The sequence below is a fragment of the Schistocerca americana genome, chromosome 4 (assembly GCF_021461395.2).
Source record: "Schistocerca americana isolate TAMUIC-IGC-003095 chromosome 4, iqSchAmer2.1, whole genome shotgun sequence".
In the NCBI taxonomy this organism is placed as follows: domain Eukaryota; kingdom Metazoa; phylum Arthropoda; class Insecta; order Orthoptera; family Acrididae; genus Schistocerca; species Schistocerca americana.
In genome coordinates this window covers 421,971,011-421,983,058 of record NC_060122.1, presented here as the reverse complement: position 1 = coordinate 421,983,058, position 12,048 = coordinate 421,971,011, and the positions used below count along the sequence as shown (strand labels likewise).

The 12,048-nt window shown below is 35.2% G+C and overlaps 1 protein-coding gene across 4 annotated transcripts in view; it reads left to right on the top strand.

Annotated features, from left to right (window-relative positions):
* Positions 1–12,048, top strand: part of LOC124614002 (glucose transporter type 1) — a 499,751-nt gene that overhangs the window by 221,291 nt on the left and 266,412 nt on the right. For 3 of the 4 annotated variants that reach the window (XM_047142810.1, XM_047142809.1, XM_047142807.1), the window contains one exon: positions 5,637–5,657. The exons of the other annotated variant lie outside the window; for it this stretch is intronic. In XM_047142810.1, coding sequence (XP_046998766.1) covers positions 5,637–5,657 — 21 coding nt within the window. The remainder of the gene's footprint in view (positions 1–5,636; positions 5,658–12,048) is intronic. 4 annotated transcript variants of the gene reach the window in all.

The following is a 12,048-nucleotide window of genomic DNA, read 5'->3' as shown; positions in this document are numbered from 1 at the left end:
TCTTACAGAAACCTTCTGCAGAAAATTATGTTAGTGCCAAATTCCCAGCTCTCTCTTCATTTTGTCCATGATCAAATGGCCTTGAATTCTGGCTCTGTGCTTGGAACTAAACTGTATTCATAGCCTATGATCAATTTTTGTGTTAGGTTTTCAAAACTGATGATAGATATTTACCAGATGATTAAAACCCTAAAGTAGCTCTTCAAGCTCCCAAAGAGGTGCCAAAGACGGCAGAGACATATGCAGTTGCCTGACTTAGAAACACAAAATGAGAGACACACACAGTAGAGCTATGCAAAACACAAGAATGAGAAATAAATGATAGTGGAGATGTATGTACATTTGGATGACAGTAAAGAGTATTCAAACTGATCGCATTCTGAAGTGTTGCTGCTGGATGGGAATGACATAGATCTTGTGAAGTATCTTTGCATTTTGTTTCAATGAATCACTATTATAAAATATGGTTTTGTTCATTTAATGCTATCTCCACTGTCTTAATGACTGATGTATAATATTGTTATGTAAGACTTCCAAAGGCAATAAGGTTACCCTATTGTGTTTATTAGAGCGCACAGTCATCCACATAATGCCAAAAAGTGTTCTTTCATTTCTTCAAGGGGTCATTGTCCATTGGGTAAACCACTGCCTCTTGTGGTTTCCTCTTTTGAAACCTGGGACATGACATGTCTAGTTTTTCCTTCAGTCATCTTGCAGGGCTATGCATGCTATTGTACATTTTATCTTACTGAACAATAGCTTTAATGATTAACATAAATTTTCAAGTACAAGGTGTACAACTTCGCTTCCGCCATTTTTTCCCCAACATTTGGGGTTTAATGAAACAAATTGGTTACACATGTATCATTCAAAGTATTTTCCATCTTTGGCCACTACTTTCTCCTATCTTTTGGGCAGTGTACGAATCCTACATCGAAAAAATTCTTCATCTTTTGAAGCGATCCATGAATTGATCCAATTTGTGACTTCATGAGATTGGAAGGGTTGATCAGCCAGGCCATGCGCCATTGATCTAAACAAGTGATAGTCAAAGGGAGCAATGTCTGGAGAATACGGCGGGTGGGGTAGGACTTCCTATTTTAATGTTTCCAAGTACATTTAGACCCCTTTTGCAACGTGGAGTCGAGCATTGTCATGCTGCATAATCACTTCATCGTGGCTCTCGCTGTATTGTGGACATTTGTCTTATAATGCTCTGCTGAAAGACATTAATTGCATTCGATAATGAGTACCTGTGATTGTTTCACTTGGTTTTAACACCTCATAATGTATGACGCCAAGCTGGTCCCACCAAATGTAGAGCATGATCTTGGAGCCGTGAGTATTCGGTTTGGCTGTCGATGTGGAAGCATGGCCACGATATTTCCATGATTTTGTGCGTTTAGGGTTATTGTAAACACAAACACACAAACGCTGTTCAACGTCTGTTGGTTTCAGCTGACATGGGACCTAAGTTCCTTCTTGCTGAATCATGCCCATAGCCTTCAGACGTTTTGAAATGGCTTGCTGTGTCATTCCCACTAATCATGCCAAGTCTTCTTGAGTTCTACATCTTTGAAAACATTCCCTCTTCCACCACTATGCCAGTCTATGACGTTAAAATCACCATTTTTGATGCGTTGAAACCACTCAAAACATGTTCTTTCACTAATAGCATCCTTACTGTATGTACTTGAGAGCATTCGATGAGACTCAGCCACTGTTTTCGTCATATTGAAACAAAACAGTAACACCTCCCACAAATGACGAGAATTTGACTCATATACTGACATTTTCAATCAAGAACAACTTTATGATGCAGACACACATTGACTAATGCTTAAATGAGGTTATGCTGACCTAGGTCCAAGCTAACTGCCTGACATCTGTGATCTGTTTCTTTCGACCGCTACTTACCGGCAAACGGCAGAAGCAAAGTTGTACACCTTGTAGTTCTTTCAGAAGTTATCCCCCCCTCCCCCTTCCCCACAATTCTCTCTCTCTCTCTCTCTCTCTCTCTCTCTCTCTCTATCTCTATCTCTCTCTCATATCATCAGTTTTCCTTAGAGTTTACAATGTTAAAATATGTTTTAAAATAGCATCATTTAAATAATGGTTAATTATAACCATATGCTTTTCTTAATTGTCAAAATTATTTCTTACAAAACTAGTAACAACACTTCTATCACGTACAAATTAATAACAGCCAACTGTAAGTAAGGATTTGCTTTGTAAAATACAAGAAAATGAAAGCTTTGAAAGAATAAGAAAACTGCAGTGGGAATCAGTAACAAGACTTGGGAGTAGGGGAGGAGAGGGGGGGGGGGGGGGGAAGGTGGGATAATCTAAAAACAAAGATGATGTGACTTACCGAACGAAAGCGCTGGCAGGTCGATAGACACACAAACATACACACAAAATTCAAGCTTTCGCAACAAACTGTTGCCTCATCAGGAAAGAGGGAAGGAGGGGAAATACGAAAGGATGTGGGTTTTAAGGGAGAGGGTAAGGAGTCATTCCAATCCCGGGAGCGGAAAGACTTACCTTAGGGGGGAAAAAAGGACGGGTATACACTCGCGCGTGCTCACACACACATATCCATCCACACATATAGACGCAAGCAGACATATTTGTCTTTAAATATGTCTGCTTGTGTCTGTATATGTGTGGATGGATGTGTGTGTGTGTGTGTGTGTGTGTGTGTGTGTGTGTGTGTGTGTGTGTGTGTGCGTGCGCGTGCGTGCGCGCGCGCGCGTATACCCGTCCTTTTTTCCCCCTATATATATATATATAAAAAGCGCTGGCATTCCATGTGGGAAAAATATATCTAAAAACGAAGATGATGTGACTTACCAAACGAAAGCGCTGGCACGTCGATAGACACACAAACAAACACAAACATACACACAAAATTCAAGCTTTCGCAACAAACTGTTGCTATATATATTTCTTTATCTTGCTAGCTATATATATATATATATATATATAGCAACAGTGTATATATATATAGCAAGATAAACAAATTTTGACAAAATTACGTATATCGGTTGAGAAGAATAAAGATCATCTACAGCAGACACACAAAATTAGCATGCTTAATTCATTGCTAAAACAATTTTATTCTTTAATCTTTGTATCAGTGCTTCAGAAGTCTGCAGTGGTACTAACTGTGTGCTACATGCAAGAATACCACAACACACTTCATTAAATTTTCTTCCATTTACTCATATTGGCATTTATAATCTCATTTCCTTTCATGGTACCATGAATTCATAATTGTGCATGCCTTTACTCATGGCTTCTTTCATCTTTTTTTTTCTACTTCTGTTTTCCCTCTTATTTTCCCAGTAACTGTACCAACTGTATTCCATTAATAGATTTTTTTGTTTTCACAGCCATCATGTTTGTGAATCTACATCCTTACTCTATCACCTGCATTCATTAAACATTTTGTTCCATACAGTTTTACTATTTTGCAATGGTTCATATATTTGAATATAATTTGCTAGAGTCACCATTATAACTCGCCAGTTACAGTATTTGAGATCTAAGTAACTTCATAGCCTATTCTTTATACTTTTTTCAAGTGTAGTTGGTATTTCCATTTTGCAGTTTCCCTCACATTTTAAAAGAAATAATATTTGGTTCCAAAAGCTTAATTGTTGACAACTTGTGCTGCTGCTGTCAAACAATTTGTTAACCCTTTATCTGGTGAATGTGACTGTTACTAATTTTTATTTGGTTTCATAAAAAAATCCACAATGTTTTGATAGTGTACAGCTATTTTTTATCCTGATCTAAATTTTTCAAGTTGTGATGTAAAATCTAATATAAAATGCTCATGGGGTACTTTTCTAATTCATATGTTTTACATTTTATGTTTTATAAATTTACAGTACTTGTTTCCAAATTACTAGAGGAATAAACTGAGATGCATAATTGAAAAATTACCAGTTCTTTCGGGAATGTAGGTGAACGTACCGGCCAAAATGTGTAAGAACTGGTCTTTTGAAATATGAGTTATCATAAAATGAAAATGATCTTTGGCATCCAGACAGTAATATACACTATTGCCTTCATATGTTTGTGATTGTGCACATTTTTATAGAAATTTGTAATGAGAATTCTGAATAAAACTTATTACCCATATAGTTAGTTACAATAATAATTTTTCTTGTGCTGTTTTTCAGTCAGCTAGCATTTAGTGTACAGTTTCTACACTGCAGCTTTTTACTTCCAACTAAAATCTTGTTTGATATTTAAAACTCAATAAACTTTTGGCTTCACTGTTCCATAAATACAGTCAGTTTAACTTTCACTTTACTGATCTTGTTTAAGGATCATGCACAGAATAGATGGAAAATTTGGGTGTCCTAGTATGAAATCAGTAACTCAAACCATATATAGGCAACTGTCTGCCATAGGAATCAGTCACCTTTCATCTTTGTTAAGTGCGTTTTGCCTTAACAAATGCAACAAACTGTTTGAAATTTTGTTGCTTCTTAATCATCATAACTTAAACTAAATATTGTAGAGATTTATGAGTTATTGTAAACGAATTCACAAGTACCTTGACATTTCATATTATCCTTTCCAGCTTTGTGAAATGACTACATGTGAGAATTTATACCAAAATTTATATTTTTGTGCATTGCATGGACCCTATCATTTCATTCCCTATGCAATTTTTGTTGAAAAATCTTGTATGTTCAGTACTATCAAACATATGAACATCTTACTTCACGAGTTGTGGTATTTTCATTTCTTGCAATTCATTCATGTATCAATAGCAATATTTCTGTTAGGTAAAATGCATATCAGAACTGTTATCTAGCTGTTGCCTGCAATTTATAATCCATACTTAATGTTGCTGCAGTTGACCTACATAATCGTGTTTGCATGGGAGTGGTTTAGTTAAAACTGACCATTACTGTCATGAATTTATTTGCTTGGAATTAATTGTAGTTAATTGTTCCTCTGAAATATTCATAGATATAATATATTTTAACACCACTTTTAACAGATGATGCTTGTAGAAGTGGTGTATACTGCATTAGTTATAATGACAAATTAATACTTTAACCATCACTTTTAACATGTCAGTTCTATTCCATCATTTGTTAGCCACAAAGTAATTTGATATACAAAAATTAAAATCTTCTATTATCTGTGTTAATATCTTTTAGTATTATTGACAACAAGGACCCTTTAGTGCACAAAGAAAAGAATCTGTTTTAATCTAAGATTTTGAGGAAGCATAAATTTTGCCTATGCTTGTCCTGGTACCAAACCAAGCTCAAGTTTTGTTATTGATTCTGTTGTCTACTGAAACAGCTATCACGGCAACAAAAATTGCTGGATGGAATGAATGTTATTTAACACACATTGTTACAAATGTCTCATTTCACAAGGCTGTTCCCAATTACATTTGCTGTAACATATGTACCTAACTGCTTGTTTCAGCCATGCAGTCTCCCGGTAACTTCCTTTAGAGACATAATAGTATTAAAAGGTATCAGAATGTATTATTCACAGTAAAAAAAAAAAAACTGACATGCATTAAAACTACTTATCGAGACTATAAGCAGTACCCTTTCTTCCATTTTTATTCCTCTTTCTGTTCTTTTCCTTTATAGTGGAGGCAGCCGGGAGTACGGGTAAATATCAACCTCATCTCTTTTTATTTATTATTTTTTCTTAATTTAACCTTCATTCATTACTGAAAACTTTTCACCAAACAGTATACCATGGTAGGCCAGTGAAGTAATGTACTGAGAACAGATGCTGTGAATGTGGTTCATTTAAAATACTTTTTTGTGCTCTTTGTAATATCCATAGATTATCGTACCAATTTATTGGAAAGTTTTGTGAGTAAGTAAATTAACTTCGGACATACTGGCTGATTACCCTGGCCTGTAATCCAAAAAGTAATGTGATGTTTGTATTGATACAGCATCAGTTTGCATCAATCTTAAAACCAGTAACGGCAGCTATTCAAAATTATACAGCTCTCACTGATTCCATTTTGATACTTAGACCATCTGCTATTCATTATAATTCTCATCAGCCCATTGCATTAGAAAAAAGAAAAGAAAATATACATTAAGAAGAAAATAAAACAATGGGCTGATATTTCATTCTGTCTTACAAAACGAAAATCTCATTTAGTAAATTTCTTGTGCATATTTCCTGTCATTAATGCTGCCCCTAGATAGTTGAACACACATTTTGCAGTAGCAATTTCTACTCCTGTTACAATATGGATATGGCCTTCTGTATTGAACTGTGGATGACACTAAACTCGGGATATACTGGAAAAGCCAATTCAAGGGTACTGAAATATTTATTTTCCATCTCTTCACCTCTCTGAAATATTAAATATTAAATGCTCCTAAATTACTGTAAGTCTTTGCCTTTTAAAACCCATGTAGTAATCATTTGAGTTGCTTAATACTCCTCATGACAAAAAAACTTGCCACACTCGTTAGATGTTTCAAAGCATAAAACTGTTACACAGATATATGGAACAGGAAGCACATCATTATTATTTAGCTGTAGCAATGCAGTAAACAACAAATAATTTGATGTTGAAGGAATGACTTGGAATAAAAATTATACTAAATGTTTATTTGAATAAAATCATCAGCTTTTATTGTTAATGCAATTGCAAATGTAAGATGTTCCTTTCAAAATTACATACCAAAAACTAAATAAAATATTTTTGTATTAATTAAGCACTTACTATGAGTGAGTGAGGGAGGATTGTAGAGCTATATTCCAATATGGTGCATAGTGAACAAAGTAATTTTAAGAGCTCCACCACTTCATTTCTTAACTACAATGTAATTGTTCAGTCCAGTGAAAATAGCCAGTCATATTTCCTGCTCATTTTATGATGCATAATCTAATACAATAAAGAAAAAAAATGTAACTAATTGCTCTGATATCATGCATGGTAAATTTCAACTTCACATGTATTCATTTCCTTAACAGATCTTGTGATTTGAAATGGCAATGCATTTCAAGACTGACATTAATAAAAAATAAAATTTACTACTCTATAACTCACTAATGTCTGAAACATTCTAGAAAATATTTTTATTTGCTGCTGTTGAACACAACTAAAGCTATAAAACACCAGAAATTTGTCAGTAGCTGCAGTTGTGATAACACAGACCGATTCCCAGTCCCACTGAGAGGTGCAGCGATGTGAAACCGAAGAATGATGGAACATTAGAACTGATTGGTAACTAATGAATCAGTGATAGACACCACTTAGTTGAACCAAAAGAAAGGGAACAAGTTACTTAAGAGAACTAAAAATGCAAATCTATTTTGTGCATGTAAATTCCTGTCATTTTGTGCAGCCACTTTTTTATTGTTTCGAAACAAAAATATGCTTGTGAATTCTTAGGGCCTAAATATTCATATGATTTGGTGGAGAGTTTTGCAGCTTCTTATTTTTTATTGCATGTCTGTTGAATAAAAAATTTTTGTTTAACTTACTTAAGTTTTGTGTGTTTTGTCCTGTCATGTGAATGTTTTGATGTTAGAATTTATTGTAGGATAATGTATTTTTAAAAGGCTCTTGGTTTTATCTAAATAATAACTCTTAGCACCTTTAATTTTTGCACTATTTCATACACTGTAAAATATACAATAACAAAAGAAAGATGTGAAAACCAGTGATGAAAGTCTGCCAAACCACATATAAAACAACTCGTTTAACAAGTGTTTGGTACACATTGTTGTACATTGATGAGAGATTTTTTCCTACTGAACTATTATTTTTGGAACAAAGTTGCTTTCACTTTTGAAGTGCTCTAAACATATTAAGAACCATACTCATTCCTATATAATAACTTAATTAAAAACAAACTTAAATGAGAGGCAGGAGGGGTAGGCAGTGGATGAGCTGATGAAAGTTCTCTGCTCTAGGTCGACCTTATAGCAAAACATTGCCAGTTTATTTTGTTTTTAGTTGCATTATTGGAAGTCAATATAAAATTGTTAATTTCCATCTTGGCAAGTGAAACAGTGAATGATGATGATGTAGAAAGAAATGGCAGGTCCCCAGAATTTTAACTAGTTCATTGTTAATGAGTCATTTGATACAGTTGGTTACGAAAATAATAAAACTCCTGAAGGAAAAAGAACAGCACAATACTGAACTAATTTTATCTTGACATACAAATGTAATTTATGACTGACTGGCTGCATGTTAGTTGAGACTCTGATGGCCCAGTAGACTGTTGTAGCTAATAATCCTGTTCCCCAAACCATGTCTGGGCATAATCAACAGTGATGATTGTAGCATCATTATTTCAGAAAAGGTTATCGTTGTTAGACATGTACTGCATTATACCTTTTCTTTTTACAGCATCAGTCTTTTGAATAGTTTGATCCTATCCTCTTTAGCTTGTACAATGATGTATTTTCGTCTCTGCATATGGGCTTCATCCAGCATCCTCCATTATCTATTCAATGTTTGTGTCTTTGTCTGCCCTACAATATTTCATTTCACACAGAGTATGTTTCTGACTCATTCTTTCTGAAATATCTTCAGTTCATACTTTATCTATGCATTCAATTCTTAAACATCCTTGGTTACATCACAGTTCAAATACTTTAATACTGTTCAGATTAGCAAAATAAATAGTAGGCAGGCTGTTGAGCTGACCTGAGAGTTAGTTACTGGAGACCATGATGCTGAGCATCCAAAAACCTATCATGCAGCCAGCCATCCATCCATCCATCCATCCATTATATGCATGTGGTTCCAAGACAGAAGTACCAGTGTTTCCAGTTTCCTCTCTTCCAGTTTTATTGTTATCAAGTTTTGCATCCCTGTAATACTGTGCTCCTGTCACATAATTCATTGTCAGGTTTTGAAACCAGCAAAGCTCATTCTTTTATTGAAGAAACACTCTTCACAGGTAACAATGTTTCTGATAGTGTATTACGTTCAGCAAGACATTATGAACCTTAGCATTGGTGCATATTATTCTTCGTGCCTTCTTGTCACTGATGCTTTTCCAGAAACTCCTCTTTTGTACATCTAGCCACGATATGAAATAAGCTTCTGGTTTCTGAAGCTCCTGCTGATTGCATTAACTTCAACAGTATCTCACTGATTCATTCTGACTATTCAAACCTCTAAGCGACAAATTAAACTCTAATGCATTATTGGACTGTCAGTTTCTGCCTCATAAACCACTTTATACTCTTCCTCCTCCTACTAAAGGATGAAGTGATACCTTGGCTGGATCCTTAAAATGAAATAAAAACTTATGTTAGTCAAAGAGGATGCAAATTCTGAAATAGTGTTAGAAATAACCTTGTATAAAGTCTTCAATAAGTAATATTGTAAGCTTGACAAATTTTAAATAAATAAATTGTAACCCTGACATGTCTCCTGTACATCAGATGTATATTCTGAAGTTATACGTGTTATGAGATGAATAAAACACTTTCCACATTTCTCATCCATCTCCACCTCATCCTGTTCGTAGTTGCAGGACAGGACTTGCTAACTGTTCAGACTTTCAGTGTAAAGCATACATTTATTTGTGATTTTTTTTTTGTTGACATTTAACTAAAGTTTACCTTTTGCACCTCCTATGCCAACATTTTTTAATTTCTTCAAATTGTATTCAGTTGTCGATTACATAGCAAAAATATCATTTCCTTTTTTTATATCATTTCTTCCACAAGTTCTGTTTTTTGCTTCTTTCCATTTTGTAATTATTTTATATCTAAGTAACCTATTCTGGCACCAGCTGGTTGTCCCACCCATTATCTTGCTTCTTTTTGCTCATTAAAGTATGAAGTGAACTATCCATGACACTTTCCACTCTACTTTGCTGTACCTGTTGTATTGTCTCCAGCCTTAACTGTTTTTGTATTGCTAATAAATCATCATCAGGGTAATCTGCTTATAAGGCTGGCTTCCAAACTTGTTTACTGAGGAGGCACTGACTCTGTTTCAGTCCTTACAAGAGCTGTTTGGTCAATATGTGTGTGTGTATATATTAAGTCTCTTAATACTATCCACCTCTGTCAGTTTTTAAAACTTGCCACTGATTTGTAGAGAGTTAGCTTTATTACATACTTTTGCAAATACTTTATTTCCAGAATGAAATTTGCATTCTGCAGCGGAGTGTCTGCTGATAGGAAACTTTCTGGCCGACTAAAACTGCGTACCAGACAGAGACTTGAAGTCGAGATCTTTGCCTTTTGTGGGCAAGTGCATGCAGTTTTAGTCTCTCAGGAAGTTTAAATGTATTTTTGGGTAGTTGACATGTGCAGATCCAGAGTACATTGACTTCTGATTTTTTTTTTTTTTTTTTAAGTAAGGTAATATATTGAGGTTAGTTTGGATAGTGTGTTTCTTTCTGCATCCACCCAAACACACTCACCTCTCGCTCCCCAATATATATCTCCCTCCCTCCCTCTTTTATGTGTTTATGGGGGGGGGGGGGGGGGTGCAGGGGAAGAGGGTGGAAGAATGATGATAGAATTAGAGTAATGCCTTCCAGAAGTCTTCAGCTTTACTTTGAAAGCTTTGTAGTGATTGAAATAATACACAGCACATTTTGATGAGCGATCAACCACGCTAACATTAGAACTCGGTAATCAATGCGCGCGCGCGACCGCACGCGCCCACACACACACACACACACACACACACACACACACACACACACACACACACACACACACACACACATGACCATGTAGTATTAGGTCATAATTTGTTCTTAAAGTAATATTAAGACTAATAGAATGTTATGAAACAGCAGCCCACACCATCGCCAAACAACTTCACCGTTTAGTGGAAGTTGACAGGGCACTTCATAAGCTTTTGGTGTGCATGCTGTACAGAAAATTGGTTTGGAAACAAAGTGAAGATTACCTATAAGGTTATACTGCTTATCGATAGGGTTATGTTAAGCAGCCTCAGCACAATTTCTATCAACCACAGATGTTTGTGTGCAGCTTCAGTTTGACTAAGTTTACAGTGAAAGAGGGTTCAAGATTGTGTTGGAGCTTTTATTTTACATATTCCATTAGCTCTGTAGCTACTTCAGAAAGAACTCTTCACTGTTCAGTGATTACTGTGAAGTGAATTTTTTCACCGTTCATGTTTTGCATGCTGTCTTCAGCTTGGATGCTGTCACCTTGCATATGTTTAATACATTGATAGTCCTTCACACGTAGCTGCAATTAACTCTACTCAGACAAAATATCCTTAGTTAAAAACTAATAGGTCTTCCATTTTACTGCCCCTTCATCTGGATAGTAGCAGAGACAAATAGGATATTTACCACCAAGCATACTGCAGTGCAACCTACCTACTAAAATTTCTCCCCTTCCTCACTCCCTGAAACTAAATAGAAATAATTATGTAACTAATCAACTAAGTTTCTATTTCATATTTCCATTGTTTTTTACTCATTACATTCTCTGTGAATTAAGAAATGACTTTAATATTTTGTAACTGCAGTTATAAGAAATTGATAGACGTGATATTCTGCAGTCTCTCTTTTCCTCTCAGTTCATTGTGTGTTAGCCCAAACTGGATTGTTAAAATTGACTCTCTTTGCACCAAGATATTTTATCATTTCGCTGAAAACAAAAACCATTTCAAGAAATATCATACATGACCATTATCTACTTTGTGTATTTGTGTGCACAGAATCATTAAATAAAAAGAAATTGTATTTCATTCAACTATCACAATATTATTAGATGTAAATACAGTCGCAATTTCTTGTGCCTTTCACAGTGTAGCGTTCTGTGATGTCTTCCACACACTCCACTTCTCCCTCCTTTCACCCTCTAATTTTGATTCCTAATATTAAACAAAGGCAATAACAGGAGGCGATTTTTTGAGAGGGATAATTAGTTTTACATCAGGCTGAATTTTTTTGTAGGTACTGGTAATCTACTCTTCGGCCAAGTAGGTGGAGCAATTCTGAGAAGTGAAAGTTGAGGCGAGACTGATTGTTTTCATGAAGAAATTCATGTAGTTGATCATTGTTACAC